Source organism: Chroicocephalus ridibundus, chromosome 10, assembly GCF_963924245.1.
Source record: "Chroicocephalus ridibundus chromosome 10, bChrRid1.1, whole genome shotgun sequence".
In the NCBI taxonomy this organism is placed as follows: domain Eukaryota; kingdom Metazoa; phylum Chordata; class Aves; order Charadriiformes; family Laridae; genus Chroicocephalus; species Chroicocephalus ridibundus.
The window spans coordinates 8,157,587-8,180,583 of record NC_086293.1 but is presented as its reverse complement, the minus strand read 5'-3'; the positions used below and the strand labels follow the sequence as shown (position 1 = coordinate 8,180,583).

The following is a 22,997-nucleotide window of genomic DNA, read 5'->3' as shown; positions in this document are numbered from 1 at the left end:
GTATACCTACAAGCAAGGCTAGTTGATGTTTCGGCAAAGGCTTATTCTTCTTTTATGCATCTGGTATTTTAATCCTTCTGCAAGGATGGATATTTCAGGAGAAGGAGAAGCATTTCAGAATGAAATACCTGCTGATGACATGAGAAGGTGGGGAAAAATCCCACTCCTGACTAGACCCATGCTGGGAATTTCTGTGTGGGTGTTATCCCATGAACAAGTACCCAGTGAGGCAACAGGACTCTTCTGTTATCTGGGTGGCTTTTCTTCTTATGCAGCTGTTCCATAGCATTAGCTATAGCTGGTCTTGAGACAATCTGAAGAACTGTCTTGGAGAAAGCAAGCAATAAACGGAGGGAAGTGTAAAGCAGTTTTGATCTTTTATTGTTTCCATCAATGGTCAGGGAAACTTTATAGTTAAAGATTTAGTTGTTGTAGTTAATATTAATTGCTATAGTTGTATAGTCAATTAGAATTAGCTCCTTGAAAGAAACAATCCAAAGGGTTGAGAGGGAAGTGGCCAAGCAGTAGAGCAGAAGGATGCCTCCCATCTAAGTGGAGATGTTCCAGACATGAAAATCGCACGAAAATGTGTGGCAACGGTGGGTATGAAACATCACAGGGCCAAACCCACTCCTGTGAGTGGGAGGCGAGTCAGTGTAACATCCTAGCCTGTGTGCCACAGCAGACAGCTGGAAGGATGAGCTACAGCTGCCTTGGTGTCCAGCTCCTTCCTCTGCAAATCTTTCCATCTCCCAGTGTAAGCGTTGGTGCTTTCTGCCCATGGGTTTTGCTGTGCTATTTTGCAATAGCTCTTGTTGCTTAACCTTTGAGGTGCAAGACTTATTATTCCTACTTGTGCTCTAAAGATTATAGATAAAAAGTTAGACGGTGGTGACAAGGTATTAAAATGAGAAGAGTGTCAGCAATAGGGAAGAAGAGGCCAGTGCTGAAATATTAAGGAGGAGATTAGCACATCATATCTCCAAATCTGAATTTGGGAGCTGCAGACTAGAGAAACTCTGTGACACATTCAGGTTATTCGAGTGTATGAGGCTTCCATTCCTTGTTTGCCTTTGTGCTGAACTCTTCAAAAAGCTGGCAAGTGCTCTGTTTGCACTGTCTTACAAACAGCATAAGTCACGCAAAGCTCTGGGCTCTGCTTTCAAGGCTCCTGGGCCGCTCTGCCTGCCAAGCAGCACAGGCGGTACCAGGAGGAGTGCAAGTGAGGATCAGCCAGGACAACTGGCATGGGAGGTTTCTTGGAGTACTGTGACCCCACTGGCAGCCTTTTCTGCATGTAGTTTATTTGACCTGATGGTTTTGCAGGTGCTTTGAACAGCGTTCCAGCTGAGATTCACGGGACTAGGGGACTCAAAGGAGTGAGTTTTAAAAGTCTCTGAGTTAGTATGCTGAGCAAACCTAGTTTTGTCAGGTGTTGGCTTGGGGTGGTGGTAATGGTTGAAAAACATGTTCTTGTAACTCCAGGACATGTGGTAAAGAACTTGGAGTATCAAATGTCTTCTTTCAGGAATCCCTCCACTTAATCAGGCAAGATGCATGTGCTTTCTCTTGGAAATGCTTATTGTTGCAGCCCTGGGTGAAGAATCTAGGAAATGTCCTAGAAAGAGATGGAAGTGCAAACATAGGATCACAGAATTGTTCAGGTTGGAAAAGACGTTTAGGATCAAGTCCAGTCGTTAACCTAACACTGCCAGGTCCACCACTAAATCCTGTCCCTAAGCACCACATCTACACATCTTTTAAACACCTCCAGGGACGGTGACTCAATTACTTCCCTGGGCCACCTGTTCCAATGCTTGACAACCCTTTTGGTGAAGAAATTTTTCCTAATATCCAATCTAAATCTCCTCTGGTGCAACTTGAGGCTGTTCCCTCTTGTCCTATTGCTTGTTTCTTGTGAGAAGAGACCAACCCCCACCTCGCTACACCCTCCTATCAGGTAGTTGTAGAGCACGATAAGGACTCCCTTCAGCCTCCTTTTCTCCAGACTGAAAAACCCCAGTTCCCTCAGCCACTTCTCATCAGACTTGTGTTCCAGACCCCTCACCAGCTTCATTGCCCTTCTCTGGATGTGCTCCAGCACCTCAATGTCTTTCTTGTTGTGAGGGGCCCAAAACTGAACACAGTATTCAAGGTGTGGCCTCACCAGTGCTGAGTACAGGGGGATGATCGCTGCCCTACTTGATTAATTCTTCTGCCTCTGATGGAATGTGCTAAGCAACCTCTGTGTCTGCGTGGGTATGAGGTAGGGCTTTTTTGCCAATGTGCATTTTGTGGGGCGACAATGTCTTGGAAGAAGCAGTTTTGGGAAGAGATGTCATGCTGGGCAACACACACTTACTAGGCCAGGCTCTAAGATATGAAGCAGACATTCATCCTGTCCAACCTGCAGCAGAGTACTGGGGTACCTGGGAGGGGGGCAGCTACCACTTCAGCCTCAAAACAGAAGCCAACAACTCTAATACGCAAAGGAATGCCAACTCTCTGGATCCTTGCGATATCTAGTGCTGAAATCCAGAAGGATTTTCAGGGCTTGTGTGGGGCCTGGTCTTGCACTTTGGCTGGAGGAGGGAGAGAAGAGGCTGGTGCTTGGCACAGCAAACAAGAGTGCCTCTCTTCTGTGTGTGAGTGAAGGGGGCAAGCTCTGGGTTCCCTTGTGAGCCTTTGGGACCATGGACTGCTCCATGCTACCTGTGCTCTCTGTACTGTTGTCTCAGAAGGGTGATAATCTTTCCCATGTTTGCTTCAGCTTGATTCCCAAAACTGTGTGTCTCCTCCACAGTAAAACCCCTGTTAAGATATATTTACCATGAAGGACGATGAGATTTTAAGCAAATAATTGAGTTTTAAAGCCCCAATTACAACAGCACATAAACCAGAGCTGCTTCCTAAGCTTGTGTTTTAATTGGAAGAAGTAATTTCAGTACACCCTTCACAAAGTTCTTGCACTGTCTCTTGGGTTTTATAGCCAGTGACCTAGTTTTCATGGAGTGATCTTGCAGTGGTGCAGTCCCACTTCACTTGGATGAGGGAGAACAGTGCCTGTGTATGGTTATGGTGTGTATGCCTGGAGTTTGATTGCTCTGTTATTCACAGTTTCCTTGGATAGAAGGCAGCCCTTCTCCTTGCTACTTGTTCTAGTTTAATTGTATGGAGTCGTGTCAGTTCCCTGGTGTGCTGTCAGTTGTGCATTTTGCTGAACACAGTGCCTTTGGGGGTGGTAGTGGGCACAAGTGACACCTTAATAAGGGGCCCTGGAGACGGTGGCTTTAGTACTAAGCTGCCCCCATCTCCAGACAATTGTTAGTTTAGGTCTTATTAGTCACACATCCCTTCTTTGAAAAAAACTATTTTTAATGCGGCTGCTCTGTGATGAGTCCTCAGAAGCCCTGTTAGATTTGGCTGTCTTTGCTGATGGTGGCTGCTTTTTAATTGCTCAGGTAGCAGAAGCGGGGCTTGAAAACCCAATCAGTATTATCTCAGCTTATCTACCTGTCACCAGTGGATTTACACAGATCAAGACATTCGTAGGGACCGTGTAGATGCAAAACACAGCTAGCTCTAGAGGCCAGGGCAGATCACGTGCCCCTAGACTCTTCTCCCAGGTGTCAGTCATCCATGACCTTGCCCTCGCCCTCAGCCAGTCTCTGCCAACCCGCTGCCAGATGTGCTTTCCACTGTCGTGGTCTGGGCCAGGTCTTTCTGCCAAGTGAACAACCTGGCCTTGCTGGCACATGAACTCTTTTAACTTCAGTGGTAGTGTCAGTCCCTTTTCTCCACTGGCCTTGATGCCCCTTTGCAGCACCTGTGTCTCAGGGCTGTGGCTGCAAGCCCAGCATGTTAATTTAACTCCCTGTGCAAGCTGAGACAGCACACATGGAGAAGCAGGTATCTCTCAGCTTCTCCCAGAGGAATCAGGGGAAGAAGTGACTCGGGATAGCATACCCTGGCACAGAGGGGTGTGGGGGAAAAGAGCAGGGTTGCACGTGAAGTGCAGTACAGGGAGCCAGGGCTCAGCTATCTAGCAGAATTATGTATAGCTCCTCTGCTGAAGCCTCATGTCTGCCTGCCCCTGGTCTGGTTTTGATCCTGTCTCTCTCCTGTTTCATGGTTTATGTCAGTGTGGTTTGGGCAGCGTCTAGTGAACAGGCTCCAGGCTGCCATCGCTTCCTCGGAGGAGATGGGGAGTCTGGTGCGTCTGCTGGATAAAAGCTTGGCAGAGAGCAGGCTGGGCAAAGCAGCTGCCGCTGCCAAACAGGATTTTGTCCCCAAACCTCTGGGGGCTAGGCTGGGGTCTGGCATTATCCCTGGCCTGCTTCTGGGCTTAATGAGCTACCTTATCTGTCATGTTCCCCATGGCAGATGGGGTCTCTTCAGGATTAATTAAGGATCATAACTGTGACCTAGTTACCAGACTTGCACTATTGTTACTGGAGATCTCTGAGCCATCAGGCTGTTTGAGAGAGCTTGTTACCCTTGTCTGCTCTGGTTACTCGCTCTGCATATCCTTCTGGGACTGACTCTGAGCCCCAGGCAGGATCATGTTACATTCATTTCTGTAGTAGATTTTTGCCTTACCCTTGGGTATGTAGCTACCTGCTTCCTGTTTGCAGTGCACTAGCCATTGTAGGGATTAGATAAGCTGGCCTACATCTTTCTCTGTGTTGTCTCCCATTTGAGAGGGGGATCTGAAGATGGGGCAGATCAGCTGCAAGATTAGAGAGGATGGTGCTGGAGACAACACCTCCAGTTCCATGACACAGTCCAGTTCCTTGCTGCCATGCCTTAAACCATACTGATGCTGAGGGGATATCCAAGGGTCTCTCTTCTCTCGGCTACTCAAATCCATCTTATTTCCAGTTTGTACTTCATTGTAGGAAGCCTTTATGAATGCTTCCCATAAAGGAGCAGAAATGACTACAGCTTGAGAAGTAAATTGAGTTCAAGCTCTTCTAACGCTGCTTCTTGCCTGCCAGTTTTTCAGGTAGGGCACGATTCCAGCTGGGGATGACTTGGTCTTGTATTCCTGTGGTCTGCAGACCTGCTACAACCAGATCCTTCCTTCGGCTGGGGAGGGCTTGCACCACAGGGATCATGGTGGGAACTTGTCACCTTCACATCTTCCTGCTCTCTCCTTCCCTCCCTTTGCTGCTTGTTTGATGAAAGCTTGCCTCGCCTGGTGGATTGACTCTCATGCAGCCGGGCCATTGCATGGGCTCACAGCACAGGGGCTGCACATGGCAGGTTTACTGTTCACATGAGGAGGGTTTATGTTCCTGAAGCTCATCTCGGTCCCCTGTGGAGCTGGTCCTTAACTAGCCTGATGTTCTGCTCAGGGTCTGATCGTGTCCCTGGTGGGATTCCAGCAGCTCCCACTGATTTCAGACAGGAAGAGCATGAAGGAGGCTGCTGAGTGGCACCCCTAGGAAACAGCACTTCACTTTGTCCTCAGAAGCACACGCAGTGGGGGAATTGTTTGGCTTTTCTCCTCTGCCTCAGAAAACATCTCTCATGTTCCAGTGACCTGCTTATTATGTAGGTCATCATAAGCTGGAAGGAAAAAACAATTTCAAAAGTAGGAGAAATCTAGCAGGGCTCCTCTACTGAGCAGCTCTTTCTGGAAAAGCAGGGAAAGTTGCCCTGGGGGAGGTGGCAGGCAGCATGGCCTGTTCCTCTTCCACTCACCCTGGGCAGAGCAGTCAGAGGGGAAACTGTAGCTGGAGGGATGTGCAACACTGAAAGCAAGCAGATCCAGTGTGCCCTGTGATGGGGGAACAGTGCATTAAGGTAGACAATAGGGACTTGACTTGGATGGTCAGGGGTTGTTTGTCCTTTAATTTCTTTCTTGGGCTTGTTTCTGGTAATTAGGAGGTTGTTTCTGCTGGTCTTACCTTGGTCATGTGTCTGCACAGCAGAGACCTGTGTCATGTGTGCTGGAGGAGCAGTCCCTGCTGGGAGACAAGACTGTCCCACCAGGGGTAAAAAGGGGACACGGAACAAGCAAATGCCTCTGGATGCCAAAAGTAAAACTGGGACCTGAACCAAAATTAATCTCAGTGTCGTGCCAGTGCCATTACCCTGTGACTGCTCCACTTTGCTTGAAGCAGAGCTGACAGCTTGTGATACCCACTGAGAAAAGAGAAAGCCCTTAGCATAAACTCCTGACTGTAATCTAAGCAAGGGACAAACGTCTCTGTGAACAACAGCTTCTGTCTGACTTCACTCATTCTTGCCTCTGATGCAATAATTCTTAATACCTCTCACTATCCTCTCTTTGCTCCCAAATTCCCCAGATATCAGCTGGGCTGGAGACACCCTGTGCCCTGGCTACTTCCCACTTGGGTAAGTGTGTGTGCATGTTTGCTGGCCAGCCAGCAGGCAGGTATAAAGCTGCAGCCTTTCCTTAGCAGGAGCATGAATGCGACTCCCCTCTCTATTTGTTCACTAAGGGATTTCTCTTTTCCTTCAGAATGCGTAGAAATGTGATGTTTTTGAGACAACCAGGCATGACAGGAGAAGCTGAAACAACTCACAGGCTTCACTAGTAATCAAGGTGAGACAATACAATCTCATAAATACCTTAGGAAATGAGATTTTAATATGCTGCATTCTTGAGAGGTGTATGTGGAGGTGGGTTGGGCAGTGAGCAGAGGGTTCTGCTCCCCTCTGCTGTTTTCAGGGTCCCCTCTGCAGGTCCCCATCACTGCTACGACGCTTCTCACTGTAGCAGGGCTGGCTGAGCACCCCCTCGCTGGGCACTTGTGCTGTCACTGCCTTCACTCCTGCCAACCCTGAGTGAAGCCTCTCCAGTTACAGGAGGCGCCTGGCACAAACTTTTGTGCTTGAAGGTGTGACTGATCTTTTCCCAGAATACAGGTTCTTGCAGAGCTGCTTACTTTGTTTTACATGTGCTCGCTTCCTGCAGCGTTTGCTCTTTGCTTTATACCAGCATCTGGTGTGCTGTCTAGATAAAGCACATACATGTCTGTGACTGGACTGTCCTCCCTCTTCAGCATCTTGATCTTGGTGGTTTCTATTTAATTTATGAAGATCTCTCTGTGGATCCTAGTTCTCCTGCTGTCTAACCCAGGGTTAGGCAATCCTCCTTGTCTCATCCCACCACAGTAGTCTAGAGACCAGTTAATGCAGAAAGCAACACAGCAGGGACATTTTGAACAGAATGACGTTTTTTCACCTACAGTAAAATGTCATCTGCCATGCTTTGTGCACCCACACAGAGCAGAGCATTAAGAAAGCAAGCAAGCAGGCATGTATCTCAGCTAGAGGCGCTGCCATGCAATCTGCCAGTGTACCACAGACAGCTTGGAAGTCTTACTTAAGATGTAGGATTAGGGTAAGTTCCTAGCACAAGATTTTCTGAGTTAGACAGGGGATGGGTGCCCTGAGGCTGGGATTGTCACGTTGGCTTGGTGGGTCCTTGAACAATGAGGCTGCTGTGTGCTATAGACAGTAGAGTGCTAGAGCTGTCATGTATTTGTGGTAAGAACGTCAAGGATAGCGTGTTATCTTTGCTTGGAGGAAGGGTTTGATTAGAAACTGTCTCATAAATGTGTGATTATTGAATGAGTTGCTCCTTCAGTATGTATGAGCCATCTTCATGTACGTGCCAAGTGCATCTGTCCTGGGCAGACACACAGCTGGTCTAAAGGAAAGCAGATGAGCTTTCCTCATCACAAGCTTTTCCTCATCAAGCTTTTTTTTAAATTGCTCCCTGCAAGGAGCAATTCTCCAACAATATTAAACACAGCAGCAGGGGTGAGTCAAACAAATCTTGTCAAGGCTGCCCTATTTTTTCTTTTTTTGGTTTTAATGTAAATTGAACCCACTGTGTTGCAGGGCACAATGCTGTTCCCAGCATGATTAGTGGCAACAAATAACTACCCGGGAATTGTATGTATTGTGTGGTAGCTGGGGAGAACCTCCTGTTCCCAACATCTCCAGCCCGTCTGAGGCTTCTTGCCATGAAATTGTAGAACTTAACTAAAGGATGATTGGGCTGTGAGAAAAACATTTTAACCACTGATTAACTGAGTTTACTTATGTGTGTCTCATTGTCTTCAGAAGTTGGTGAGGCCATAAATTTAGCAAGACAGAGAATCTAACTCAAGTTCTTAAATGGGAAGCAAGGCAACCCAGTCTTGTAATGAATGGTGATACTTTCCCCAGGGAGCAATGGGTGTTATGGTCCACACATAAACCAGTCCAAGGTATTGGAGGGCAGGTGAGACCCATGCAGGCAGGCTGGGGTTCTTGCACATCTTTGGGAGCATCTGGTGTTGGTCTGGATAAAAGGTGAGGTCAGGCAGCCCTTGGACTTGACTTCTTGAGATGGAGGTGTTGGAAACACTCTACCTAGCCTGTGGCTCTGCACAGCTTTCTGTTGCGACAGCACATCTCTCGTTTGCTCAACTTTGCTTAGCTCATCTCAAGATAAGTCTTGATATTGTTTAATGCAGGTTTTCATCCAAACCACGGGACAACAATTTAACGGTTCTTGTAGCCTCAGATGTTGCTGAACTATTGTGAGTAGTGGAAGAGCTGTACTGGAACATGGAGGGTCTTTAAAGTAAAAACCAGCCTGGGTCTTGAATAATCATTAGGGCTGCTAGCAAGTAGCTGTCCCACTGGTTACTAGTCTTGCAAGCTTCCATTGTCCTATGAATGAAATGACTTTTATTTGAATTAATCTCAAAGTAGCGGATGCTTGAAGGAGTAAAACACCTTGGCTGTTGGTGCTGCATTGAGCTCACTGTAACCCAGGATTGCTCTTTCCTGCATGCCCCCTGCCCTGTCAGTGCTCAGGTCCTGGCTTCCACTTCTGGGGTGGTGCAGTGGCCCCAGTCCAGACCTGGCTGCCAGGGTGGGAGTGGAGAGCACAGCTGGGCCCTGCTGGGCAAGAGAGGAAGGACGTGGAGATGACTGTGCGCCTCTGGGTGCATGTCGAGGGAGGTGAGGAGGCAGGAGCTTCATTGGAAGCTCAAACTGATGGTCTTAGCATGGCTCTGCTCCTCTTTCTGCAGCCTGAAAACAGGTCCTAGCAGCCTCTGTCCCTGTGGCCACACTGCTCCCTTGTTCACACAGTATTTTCAGACACTGCCAAGTAAAGCGAGCAGGATACCTTCCCCACCAAGCCTTCATCAAGAAGAATGAGATGGCTTAATTACAACCAGACAAAGCCTTAAGGATCACAGCCTCCAATAAGCCACTGACGTCTCTGGTTGCTCATCCCAATGTGGTCACTGCAGCTTGGAGTGGGACCACGCAAGGAACTGGCTTTACAGCTTTCTTGTACTGTGTGAGATCGTGTTGGGGGGACAAGAAAATAGACCAGTGTCCCAGCATGAATCAGCCATCCATTTATCTACAGCTACTGCTTCTCCAGTGGTACCAGGCAGTCCTGCAGGGTGATGGGGTGCAAGGATAAAGGACTGACTCTCCTCTTGTGACAGGAGGGTTTATGCTAGGCAGTTGTGGCTGGCTACTGTTTGTGAGAGAAGAACAAGGCTCCAGATTTGGACTGAAGAGCTTCCCTACTGTCAGGGCATTCAGGGGTGAAGATCTGGTAGCTAGATCATGATTCTTCAAGGTTTTTGGTTTGCAGGTTCAAGCTCTGTCTCTGGGAATTGAGGAGACAAGGCTACAAACAAGAATGTTCTGATTTGATTCTTTTTAGATTTGGTATTGCAATTCGCTTGTGTTTTAAAGGATTTTAGATAGGCTATTATATGATTCCCTATTGGCTTCCTTTTCCATCAGTTTTAAGCTGAACTTCTCGATGGCACACAGTTGTGTTGTGGTCATGCTGCCTGCCTGCCAGCAGCTTTGAATGTGGTGGCCACGCTTCAGTTCAGTGAAAAGCTCAAGGAACAGTAAAGCTTTTAAAGGTCCCTAAGGGACCTCTGAAACCACATAGCTGTTGGAAAGACACTTTACAATACAGTGACCATGAAAGAGGCTATAGCAGACTCGAACCGTAGTAGCCGTGAAGGAAAAAAAGAACAAACATGCAGAAACTAATTATCCAAATACTGAATCCATGAGGGACCAGGTTTCCTTAGGTCTGCTGCTGATGGAGCTGCTGGCATGGCAGAGGAAACAAAGTTGCTCACAAATTAGTAAGTGAAAAAAAATTCTGGATTGCCTGCCACTATTTGCCAGTAGCGTAAGGCAGACACAAGGTTAAACATTAATTTCTATCTATCTAGTATCTTCTGTATAGCGGCCTTCCAGTACCTAAAGGGGGCCTAAAGGAAGGATGGGGAGGGACTCTTTATCAGGGACACGGGGTAACAGCCTCAAACTGAAAGAGGGTAGATTTAGATTGGATATCAGGAATAAATTCTCTCCTGTGAGGGTGGTGAGACACTGGAACAGGTTGCCCAGGGAAGTTGTCAATGCCCCATCCCTGAAAGTGTTCAAGACCAGGCTGGATGAGGCTTTGAGCAGCCTGGTCTAGTGGGAGGTGTCCCTGCCCATGGCAGGGGGGTTGGGACTAGATGATCTTTAAGGTCCCTTCCAACCTGAACCATTCTGTGATTCTGTGTGTGTGTGATCATGTACTTTTTTTCACTTGCTCTGTACTAATTCAGTGTTAGCTATGTGGAGGGTGGGATGGCACACATGGCGCTGGGGGAAAGAGGTGCTTTTGGGTGAGGATATAGTGTGAATGTCCACCTTTATGGGATATCCTGCCAGGCCAGGGCTGCTGTTGCCGGTTAGAGCGAATGCCACTGAGCTGCTGGAGTGAACGTGTGCTGCTGCGGGGCTCTGCCACAGGCAAGGTGCTACTTGCAGCAAGCACGGGCAGGAAGATTTGGCCCCAGCATCCAGGGTTGCTTCCTCTCTGGAGTTACCCTGCTGCAATCAGTCCCATTACGTACGATGGTATCTTTGCACAAATGAGAAGATGATGATGACTTAGACTGTGTCCTGGGCAGAAACCCTGCCCTGGGTTTCTCCAAGCCCATCAGTTATGAGTCACTGTTTGTTTATTTACAAAACGCACGCAAAGGATATCAATACAGAGTAATGCTATTACAGATGCTGGTGCTTGGATATCAGGCTGTTTGCAGAGCAGAGACTGACTAGTTGCACAATCTGTGTAAATGGTCACCCACTCCTAAGAAAACCACTCAGGCATCTCAGTTTGTCCACCTGACCAATTGATTTAACCCCATGACCTGACTCTCGTGGTTGCTCTTATTATGTAAGGGGTTTGATTTTCCTGCTGCAAAGGTGGTTTAGCATGCGTAGGCTTTGTATTGTCTTTCCACCTCCTCTACTGCATAAAAGCATTAGGTCAAAAGCTGTAAGAGCATCACATCTGCACAGCTGTATTTCATTTGGGAAGGGGAAGGGTTGTATAAAAGACATAGAATCATTGAGGTTGGAAAAGACCTTTAAGATCACCGAGTCCAACTGTTAACTTAGCACTGCCAAGCTATATGTTTAACTTAAAACTATTTAATAAGTTTACTAGTGATTTTTTTTTTTAATGCTAAAGCCTTATCTCCATGGTCTAAGCCCAGAGCAACCATTGTGAGTGCTAATATCACTAGCAGAGCAGCAACCACGGCTCAGCTCAGGGGCAGTGTTTGGTGCTGTACCACGCTGAACAAGGACATTCAGCTATGTAAGAGATTATGGTGTGGTTGGCATCAGGAATCTTTAGCTTATAATTGTGTCATCTGGAGGTGAGATGAGGGTACATCTTTATAGCAGCAAGGAATTGTTGCTGTAACTGTGCAAGAAACCTATGTAAAGCAGTTGCAGTAAAATATGCTTTTGCTGTTTGGTTGAAGTTGGAAGAAGAAGGCAGCCGACTCCAGAGGTGTGGCAGAAAATCTGCTCTAGGATAGTCCTGAGCTAAGATAACAAGCATTGGGTAGATGCAAGTAGTTGTTGGGCTAGCACAAGAGAGTTGTGTGTCTTTGTTTATAATTAATGTAAATAAGCTGTGATGGAAGATTCTCATACTCCCTTGGGTCGTTTTTAGCCATGACACCAATGATTGCAACATCAGTGTGACTAATCCCCTGCATGGGATTTATCTAAGACGTCTGTTTCATACGGGGTTAGACTGTTTGTACAGTGTGTTGCAATACCTTACAAACAAGAAGCAGAGCAGCCCTGTGTGGAGGTGTATGCCCTCTTTGGAGATGGTGTCTTCTGCTCAGGCTTACAAGAGACAGAAGGAAGAACTAAATGCATGAGACACTGAGAAACAAGCCTGTAAAATCCTACACAAGCAGGCGAGGAGGCTTTGTTTTACACAAACAAAATTAAGCCTTGAATACTTGGGTCCTGGCTGACTGTATGTGGCAAGCAAGTCAGGCCAAATGTCCATCCACCTAGCAGCAGACACTAAGGGAAGATGCTGGTGTGCACTATGCTCCTGGCAATCCCCTGTGCAAGAGGATACAGCCCAGGACACAACCTGTTATACGTTGATCTGTCTAACCCTTTTATGAACTTGCTTAGTTTAGATCCAGAACTTGGCAATGAGTTGGACAGTTGTGTATCATTTGGAAATTAACTTCCTTCAAAGAAATTAGTATTGTGTGTTCAACGTCAGCTGCGCTTTCCCGCCCTATAAACTCTAGGATAGCATATTATACTGTCATAAAACTTGCTGGTCTTTACAGCTCACAGTTTGAAAGGCATAAGGTTTCATTTTGGCTGAGTATCCCGTAATGTCAACAGCTTGCATTTCTGACATCTTTTGTCATAGTGTAAGTATTTATGGCAACTATGTTATGCCGGAGGGTTTTTTCCCTGAAGGTCAGGACAGTTGCAGGTGAAATAGCCTATCCCTCCCTGTGCCAGTCCCTTACTGTACCTCTGCAATTTCTAATAAACGTTTGCTGATTAGAAAAATTATGCCTGGAGTAATTTGACAGAACTAAATGCTGCCAACCCTAATTGTTCAAGAAATTAACTTAGCAAGTGGGGTCCTTCCCCTCTGCCTTCTAGTTGTAAGCCTTTGTCACGCACCTAGGTTTGCGATGAGGACCATTCTGCATAACTAGGAAAACAAAACACTGGATGCTCTTAGCATGAAGTTCTCCTACCCCCTGAAATCAAACATGGACTCTCTTCAGGTTAATACAAAATACTGAAAGACGCATGGTAAAAATAACAGGAGTTAGAAACAACTGGCCTGGCACCTCAGCTCTAATTATAACAGTGTTCAGCCACTGCCCACGCTTGGCAGAGGTACTGTTTTCTGTGACAAAGCACCCAGCTTGAACCAGTGCTTGGCCATTCTCCAGTGCCTGGTTTAGTGCGGCACTTCTCTGGGCAGGCAGCACCTTTCTCATGCCGGTTCTCCAGGAAAGTCCCTCACACAGGACAAGTTTCAGTGGATCACTTCCTCATTCTACTCTTCTACTTGTACAGGTTAAAAGTTACCATGAACTTGAAAATTGGGCAGTAGCCACATGGCTCTTGACCTGGTGTAAGTATGAACACAGCTACGGTGGAAGCCATGGAGCCTGCTCGCATCAGCTGAGAGTCTGGTCCTTCTGTGCAGTGGTGATTATTCAAGAAACCAAGCAACCTCTGAGGAAGAGTTGAGTATGATATTCTCCCTGTTCTCCTCCTGGCTTCTTGGAGCATCCCAAAGCCCAGCAAGTATTTTCCATTCAGCTGTGGTAGCAGGCTGTGTAGATAAATATCTACATATTCAGCAAGCTGAGCAGGAGGGTTTGTGCGTGTCTCACTTTAGGCTGGTCTGGACTTTTTCATGTTCTGTCTCCCCTTCCCAGATGCTTCCTTCTGTGCTTCAATAAAGCAGGATATGACGTCACTTTTGGTTTTGACTTTGGAAGCGTAAACAAAACAGGCGGCCAAAAGCCAGCTACTTAAAACACATTCCTCTGCTGTGACTGGGAAAAAAATCTCTACTTCAGATGCAGGCATCCACTGTTTGCATTGCTCATCCTCCTGGCAGGGGTTATGGGCTTTGTCTGCCTCACTTGATTCAAGCCTAACCTTTCTGATCTTTCTGTTTTTGAGATGCCTGATATGCTGTCCCTTCCTCACACATATCCCAGGTTCCATCTGCTTCCCACATCTCCAGGAGCTGATAAAAAAAGATCTCGTACAATAGGTCAAGGTACAGTGATAGACAAGAATGCTCTTTGTCTTGATGGGGCTTGGTTTATCTGTCAGGCACATTGCAGACCTGGCATTGAGCTGAAAGGCAGGGGAATGTGTTTGCTCTCCAAGAGGGAGTAAACCTGACCAAGAAATGCAGGGCTGGGTGACTTGTGGTGAGAAATAAATTCTTCTAAGAAGGCCTGAGGTGCTGCAGGGGACAGTGGCTTCTCCTACACCTCAGGATGACTCAGAGTACCACATCTCAAACTCACTGAAGCAGTAGCACCTCTCTTTTTTTGACTTGTCTGCCTACCTGTGACAACCAGCTTCTTTCTTCCCCTTCCTGCTTTCACAGGAGAAAACAGAATGAGTCACTTCCTGAAGGCAGAGATGGGAGAGGTGGCTGTGATCACTGGGTCCTGGCTCTCCACCCCAAAGGGTTTGCCCTGCTGCCAGCAACTGCACCTTGCTTGCTGTTCTTCGACTTATGTGAACACTTGGTAAGCTTCACCCTTGGAGCAAGCCTAAATTGCTGAGGATTTTCCAGAGATAAAGTGAAAGCCCAAAGCTGAATATGGATACTTTTCAACGGTCAGAATATGTTAGGAGCTGGCTTGTTAGTTGAATCTGTGTTTTGGATGGAGAAGATCAGGTTTGAGACCATTTAAGGAATGTGAAGGTGCACAAGTCCATGGGACCTGATGAGATGCATCCGCGGGTCCTGAGGGAAGTGGCAGATGAAGTTGGCAAGCCACTAGCTGTCATATTTGAGAATTCATGGCAGTCTGGTGAAGTTCCCGCTGACTGGAAAAGAGGAAACATAACCCCCATTTTTAAAAAGGGAAAAAAGAAGGACCTGTGGAACTACAGGCCAGTCAGTCTCACCTCTGTGCCCGGCAAGATCATGGGGCAGATCCTCCTGGAAACTATGCTAAGGCACATGGAAAATAAGGAGGTGATCAGTGAGAGCCAACATGCCTTCACTAAGGGCAAATTGTGCCTGACAAATTTGGTGGCCTTCTACAATGGCGTTATGGCATTGATGGATCAGGGAAGAGCAACTGATGTCATCTACCTGGACTTGTGCAAAGCATTTGACGCTGTCCCGCATGACATCCTTGTCTCTAAATTAGAGAGACATGGATCTGACAGATGGACCACTTGGTGGATAAGGAATTGGCTGGATGGCCACATTCAAGGAGTTGCAGTCAATGGCTCCATGTCCAAGTGACGACCAGTGATGAGTAGCTTTTCTTAGGGGTTGGTATTGGGACTGGCACTGTTTAACATCTTTGTCAGCAACATGGACAGTGGAATTGAGTGCACCCAAGTTTGCTGATGACACCAAGCTGCGTGGTGCAGTTGAGACACTGGAGGGAAGGCATGCCATCCACAGGGACCTGGACAGGCTTGAGAGGTGGGCCCATGCGAACCTCATGACGTTCAACAAGGCCAAGTGCAAAGTCCTGCACATGGGTCAGGGCAATCCCAAGCACAGATACAGACAGGGCAGAGAATGGAGAACAGCCCTGCAGAGAAGGCCTTGTGAGTGTTGGTTGATGAGCTCAACATGACCCAGCAATGTGTGCTCACAGCCCAGAAAGCCAACTGTATCCTGAGCTGCATCAAAAGAAGCATGGCCAGCAGCTGAGGGAGGTGATTCTGCCCCTCTACTCCACTGTAGTGAGACCCCACCTGGAGTCCTGCATCTGGCTCTGGGGCCCCCAACATAAGAAGGACATGGACCTGTTGGAGCAGGTCCAGAAGAGGGCCATAAAGATGATCAGAGGGCTGGAACACCTCTCCTATGAAGACAGGCTGAGAGAGTTGGGGTTGTTCAGCCTGGAGAAGAGAAGGCTCCGGGGAGACCTTATAGTGACCTTCCAGTACCTAAAGGGGGCCTAGAAGAAAGCTGGAGAGGGACTTTTTACAAGGGCATGTAGTGACAGCACAAGGGGTAATAGCTTTAAACTGAAAGAGGGTAGATTTAGATTAGATATCAGGAAGAAATTCTTCACTGTGAGGGTGGTGAGACGCTGGAACAGGTTGCCTGGAGAAGCTGTGAATGCCCCATCCCTGGAGGTGTTCAAGGCCAGGCTAGATGGGGCTTTGAGCAGTGTGGTCTAGTGGAAGTCCCTGGCAGGGGGGTTGGAACTGGATGATCTTCAAGGCCCTTTCAACCCAAACCATTCTATATTTCACATCTATTTGTAAAAGTCTGAAGCTAGATGGTGAAATACCCTCTGCTTTTTCCATTTTCCAGCACTTAAATGCAGTATTAAAGCTCTATTACAGCAATTTGAAGGACTCATGTTTCGTTGATGGTTGGACTTGATGATCTGAAAGGTTCCTTCCAACCTAGACAATTCTATGATTCTATATAAACCATTCTATAGAGGAAGTACTGTACAGTAATGTTTGCGCTGACAGTAATGTTTGTGCTGATCCCTTGTCCTGCTGCTGGTGAATCTCCCTCTGTTGACAAGTTCTTTATTCATTGGCATGATAGCAGCAAGCCTGCTTTTATCACCGTTTCCAAACTTAGCCAATGCTTAGAACAGATTGTTAGGGAACAGTAACCTGGGACTGCTAACAAGGTGAGCTCAGGGGTTGTTCTGGGCTGTCGGCTCTCTGCTGGGTCTCTGTCACCTTAGAAATAACCTCCCCTGTTACAGAGCTCGCAAAATGCTGCAGCCAGCCCGCCTCACACTGGGCTGCAAGAGAGAGAGAAGCAGGAGCTCAGATACTGGGTACCATAGATGGGTCCTTCAGTTGATCCTGCTGGCGTGAAGAGGGTTTACGCCACACAAAGGCTTGCTGCAATGTGTTTCAACAAGGGAAGCCCTTTCCCCTTGCTCGGCAGAAGTGTTCATAGCCCCTTTGAAAGGTAGTTTGCTACCAGGGAGTTTTTCCAGCTGCAGGACAGATCTCAGGGCATATGAGGAGTCCTTGCTTTAGATGCTGGCCTGAAGGAGCTTTATCAGTATTGTCGTAGTGCCTGGAGCATTGGGTCAGTATAGCTTGTGTCAAACACGTAAAGCTGGCTCAGGACAAACTGTTGCCAGCTCTTCATACCCAAATAGGGTATTTCAGGGCAAATTTCTTCAGGTACCCCCTTCCCTTTCTCGTCAAATACAAGAAACAAAAGGCAAAATGTCTTCCTCTCAGTTAAATTCCTCCAGGGCTAAAGAAGCCAAAGGATGAAGGGCACAATAGAATCGTCTAGGTTGGAGGGGACCTTTAAGATGCAGCCAGTACCAGGGAGGGAGCACACTGAAAGGTCGGAGCCCGTCATGGCACCACATGCCTGGAGCACGAGGGTGCCTGGTGGGTGTGACAAAGGTTATGACAACCCATATCAGGCACAGCTTGACTGCCCTGGTGTGCTGGGCCAGGCTGAGCTATATGCTGGGCTCCTCTGAAAGTGACTGTGCAACTCAGGGGGAAAGATGCTGATCTTTCATCAGCCCATTAGGCTTCTCTTGGAGCAAAATTACTGTCAGTGCCTGGGGAGGCTAGAAATTACTCTTGTGCAGTCCTGCAGTATTTAGACAAGGGAGTATTTTGCCTGGCTTTTAGCTAATGTGCAGCCAAGGCCTGTAAGATGTTTCCAGTGAATCACAAAAACTCCCCAAAAGGGGCACTGGGATGCCCAACACTGCAGCTATCCCCACTCCTCCCTTCAGACCCACTCCTGGATGCAACTGGACACAGCATGGTCATCTCATTGTCCACAACTGTCCCACACAGCTTTACTGACTCCTGGGCTTGGGAGTCCCACCACCCCTGTGGCTCTGGGAGTGAAGAGCAGCAAGTGCTCTGCAGCAAGGGCTCCTCTGGCTGCTCCCTTCTGCCGGGGCACCGCTGTCAAACAGCACCCTGATGTCACGCTGTGATGTCCCCACTGTGCAGCACGGGCATCAAAATGACATGTCAGAATGTCCCATTGGTGCCCCCGGTCACCTGGCACCAGTCGGCCTTCGCTTGCTGACTGGCAGGACAAGGCCAGGCTGCTCATGGCGATGGACAGCGAGGAAAACTTTTGTCCAACTGGGACAGAAGAAATGAAAAGGCAGGAATCTCCCGCAGAAATACCATCAATTTCTGCTCCAGCTGTGCTGGGGTATCCAGCCAACATGATTTCTGCTGGCTCTCCAGGACAGGGGGAAAGAGCACCCTGCGACGCTGCCGTAGCAGAGTGGAATGTGGAGCTGGATGTCCAACCTGGCTGTGAGGGACGTGAGACCAAGCAAGTCCCTCCTGTTTCCAACAAGGCAGTGGGTGAAGCCAATGAGTTCTCAGCACTCCACTTCCCTCAGAAGCTTTGGAAGGTGGTGGAAAGCCTCCAGTTTCAATCCATTTGGTGGAGCGCGGATGGAAAATGTGTTGCCATCAATGAAGGACTCTTCAAAGAGGAGGTGCTGGGTGGGGGAAGACCTCAACAAGTTTTTGGAATGAACAGCATGAAGAGTTTCCTTCGGCAGACGAACCTGTACGGCTTCACCAAACAGCGACAGGATTTCCAACGATCTGCCTCCCTGCCCGAATTCCTGGCAGAAGAAGCAGCAGCTTCTGCTCACAGCCAGGTACAGCACTTGCTCTGCACTTGGACTGAGGCTCACAGTAGTCTTGGGGGAGAGATGGACCTTCACATCAAATAGGGCCTCGCAATAGGGAAAATGGGGATGGCGGTGAGAGGTCTGGGTTTAACGGCCTTCTCAGGTCATTTTCAGGAAGGTTTGAGTTAGTCTTTCTGACTAGTAGAAACACAGATAAAACACAGTTTGGTTATATCCGCTTAGTTTGAACCCATTAAGTGCAAAGTCAGATTCAGCATAACCTGATTTCTCTGAGTGTCTTTGCTACGTGTCTTGCAAATCTGAAACCTTCCTGTGGCACCTGCTAAATGCTGAGAAGGTACATCTAAGCACCAGAGTATCACCTGCCCGCTCATTCGACACTGAAGTTGATGAACAATAGTGGTAGTTGGCTTTCCAAAGCAGCTCTTATGCTTTTGAAAAGCCTACGATGCTCTGGTCCCAGGCAGCAAAATCCTGGGGGTGGCGATAACTGAACAGGACCGTCAGGTAACGTTTAGGTTTCAAACGCTCTGAGAGCCCTTTTCAATGTCCATGCTGGTCTTTTGCAATTCAGAGTCCCAGTTCTCGTAGCTTGGGGTTTTCCAGTCTCAAGATGGTGGCAACTGACTCTTCTCCTTTGCTTTTTTAGATACTCTACTACTACAACCCCACCTTCCACAGAGACCATCCCCACCTGCTGGCAAGCTGCAAGAGGAGGGTTGGCGTCAGACGCAGAGCCCTGGACGCCCCAGCGGTGGATGAAGGGCACCCCTCCAGAAGCCCGGGTGCTCAGCCTGCAGGGGACACGCAGGCACCCCCCAAGCGATGGGCTGAAGCACCTCCCAGCCTCAGCAGCAGCATCCCTCCGCCTCCCCCGGCAGCTGCTCCCACCATCCCAGAGCCTGCCGGAGCAGCGGGCAGCCAGAGGTTGATCCCTCTGGCCCTCTTCTTTGTGCCACCACCCATCAGCCAAGCCTCGGAGGGTCTCCAGCATGCTGCTCCAGCTCCTCTGTGCTTTGCAATGCCCATGCTGGCAGCAGCCTCAGCTCTGCTGGGGCCAAGGCCACCCCACTGCCCCACCTGCACCTGCACCCCCAACCCTGCAGGTGGACCCCAGTGTTGCAAATCCTAGATAGAGCATGGAGAGTGGGCAGCAAGTCCATAGTTTCTTATTAGTAGCGTTGTTGATAGATAGAGCTTCATAGTCCTGGTAAGAAACAGGTCTTAGACAGTTGATAATAAAGTGTTTGTTGTCCTGTTTGCACAGCAGAAGCCCAGACTAAGTTTATAGACATACCAGACTTTCACCTGTCAAAACAGAAGCAATGTGTCCATGAGCACTTTAATAATTTTGCCTAACAATCAAGCTTCAATTTTTATATTTTTTTAGGTTTTAGGCTTCTGTTATAGCTTTAAGAGGGATCATCTTCAGCTGCTGGAAAGGTGCAAGCCAAAAGTGGGATACAAAACAAGCCGCAGCTGCCTGAATGCAGAGATGGATGAAAAGCACCCCAGAAGCCACCAAGATCTTCGGCCTGCGCAGGGAACCGTTGCTGGGGTGCAGGAAGGTGTTCACACCAGCTCCACCGCAGGACATGCAGGTGTCTGCTTGCAGAAAGTCCATACTTGCCAAGGTAAAGCAACTAATTGCTAGTCCATACTTGCCAAGGTAAAGCATCCCTGCATCTGCAGACCCCAGGCACAGCTGACCCCCCTCCTTCCTGACCCTGCTGGAGCTGCAGGCAGGGAGAGCTTCTGGGTAGGGATAGTCACTAGTGAGTGAATAGAGCCTAACAGAGGTGGAAATAAATAGGGTCTAATAGAGTTAGTAATAAATAGTCTATTAGAGTTAGTAATAAATTGAGCCAAACAGAGTTGGTATTTCCAGTTGTTCTGTCCTTTTTGGACAGTGGAAAACACTGTTCATATTTAGTTCTGTGGCTTTAATGTTCCCATTTGTTCTTTAGTGGTCTTAGCAAGACAGACATCCCAGCACCAGCATATGGCAATGTCAGGGTAGTGCCAAGAGGTCCAGCGAAGGCTGAGCTCCTGTTGGCACTGCACAGAAGAGCATCTAGGCATCCCTTCCTCTCTCCCAGGATGAGATGTTGGAAGGGGAAATGATCCATGCAAGGGAAGCAACTGGTTTGGGTGGTGGGCTGTGGGCCGCACCGCCTTTTAGGCTCTGTCTACCTCAAACTATCTTGGAAATACAAAGGACCACTGTCCCCTCAGGCAGTTAATTTCACTGCAGAAGGGTTTGGCTTTAGTAATTCTACAAGTTTGCTCAGAGAGGAGAAGGAAGCTGCAGGGGAGGTGGTTAGATGGATGCTATCAAGTTAATGCTGGTTTGAACTAGGTCTGCTCTGACTTTTTGCAAACAGATGCATCTTTCCCTTCAGCATGTAAAGGCACCACATGCAGCAGATACTTGGTTTTGTTCTGTGGTCGGCCCCGGCTGTGTTATCTGCCATTCCCCTCTGCAGCATGCAGGAATGGTGTGGAAAGGAGAGCAGACGGCCACTCTGGGTCTTCAGGAGGTGCAAGGCCATTGTGAGCGCAGAGCTTTAGAAGAAGGACCAGATGGTTGTGTGCTTGCCTGCGCTGACCAAACTCAGTACTGCCAACAGCAGTTTCTCTAGAAAGGTCTATGTCCTCCTGCCCACTCTGCTCTGGGCGTGGCTGGGTGCGGATCCTTTTGGCTCTTCCTATGTAACACTTTGTATGGAAACTCGATACCCTTGAGCAGGGGCAGACCCACACTCTGCTCTATCTGCAGAGTGAGGACTTTGGATATTTTGGGACAAAGATTTTCAATAGGATTCTAGGCTTGAAAGTTAAGGCCAAATGTGATCCAGCCCAGTGATCAGTGTTGATTGGAAAGCAGCCTAATGGAGAGAGATGAAGACCTCGAAGCATGCTCCTCTAGCACTGTTCTGGCTAATACCATTCTGGTTTATCAGGTGGGCGGTGCTGACTGTGTGCAGCATTACCCGCTCAGGGCAGGCCTGCCCCAGTGCCAGGGTCTGTGCAGCAGTGGCCTTGCCGGGTGCAGATGCTGGGGAGCTCCACATCCCAAAGGTCTCAGATTCATTCCTGTGAACTCAGCTATCATTTTCCTAGTACCAGTCTCCGTGCCCTTTGGTTCTGGATTGATGCAATCGTGAGTTCAGCAAAGTCTGAACTCCGTTCACCCCTGCAGGCAACAGCAGAGAAAGTTCAGGGACTGAAAGCAGCCACCTGCCGTTGGTCACCAAGATCAGCAGAGCTGGGGCCACTGGGAGATATAACCAACATAAGTGGTCAGAGACAACTTCGTAGATGCTCAGAAAGCTGCTGATGGGATTCTGGATGGATCCAGCTTGCCATGATTTCTCACTCCTGAATCCTTCTCCTCCTTTAGGCCAGTTCTGGAAACTGTAGGCATGTATGAGCTCCCTTCCTTCCACCTCTCTTGGATGGCTGAAGAATTGTACAGCTTCACACAGGGAGTAGTAGTATATCCCTCTGGCCCTCCAGGATATGTCCTGGTGACAGTATGTCTCTGTCCCCTTGTCACCCTTCCCCTCACCACTTCAGCTATATGAATGAACAGTGAAAGTAGTTCAAATCACCTGTAAAGACAAGGCAGCAAATAAAATACGGTATTGCAATTAACTGGGTGCTTTCTGGCTCTCTGCCTAGCAGATGCTTTGGATCCAAGATGGACAAGTGTTCTCTTAGTGGCTCTAGCAGCTCCAGAGCCCAGGCTCTGCCGGCCCTTTGCTTTCCAACAGCAGAACACTCCTGCATGCTGAATGCTGCGGGTGGGGGGGTGGTGTGCTCCCCCAGCCCTGTCAGCCTTTTCCACTTGTTGCTATAATCAGCTCATGTCACCTTCCTCCCGCTTTTCAAGGCTCTGATAACAAGCACCTAGGACAGCCAGGTGACCTTTGGCTGAGGTTCCTCTTTAAACTCTGGTAGCTTTTGCTTCATTGCCTAGTTGTTACGCAGCAGTTAAGATCCATTCTGATAGCAGAGTCTGCTCCCCTCCCCTTTCCCCTCTTAACTCACACAGGATCAAAGCTCCTTGAATGTGCTTGAACAAATTTGCATTTAGGTCAGTGAGAGATTTACTTGAGGAAAAGATATTTTTTTTCCATCTTTTTCTTAACTCCATAAGAAAGGAAAATAAGCACAAAGGCAGGAGGGAGAAAAAAATTGTGGGCTATAAATAAATGGGTTTGGCACACATGGGAGGGCGAAGTCATTAGTAAGAGCGAAAATCACTGATGT

General features: G+C 48.1%; 1 protein-coding gene across 2 annotated transcripts; it reads left to right on the top strand.

Moving 5' to 3' along the window:
* The first annotated feature begins 6,264 nt into the window (after positions 1 to 6,264).
* Positions 6,265 to 22,343, top strand: LOC134521647 (heat shock transcription factor, X-linked-like). 2 transcript variants are annotated; one of them, XM_063348314.1, is made up of 7 exons: positions 6,265 to 6,363; positions 6,491 to 6,574; positions 13,441 to 13,612; positions 14,498 to 18,728; positions 19,372 to 19,649; positions 20,113 to 20,356; positions 21,107 to 22,343. In XM_063348314.1, the coding sequence occupies exons 4-6, from the start codon at positions 18,081 to 18,083 to the stop codon at positions 20,117 to 20,119; spliced, it is 933 nt and encodes a 310-aa protein (XP_063204384.1). In that variant the 5' UTR covers positions 6,265 to 6,363; positions 6,491 to 6,574; positions 13,441 to 13,612; positions 14,498 to 18,080; the 3' UTR covers positions 20,120 to 20,356; positions 21,107 to 22,343. The 2 variants fall into 2 exon arrangements, with proteins under 2 accessions (XP_063204384.1, XP_063204383.1); XM_063348313.1 differs by lacking the exon at positions 21,107 to 22,343 and having other exon boundaries at positions 19,372 to 20,419.
* Positions 22,344 to 22,997: the final 654 nt, after the last annotated feature.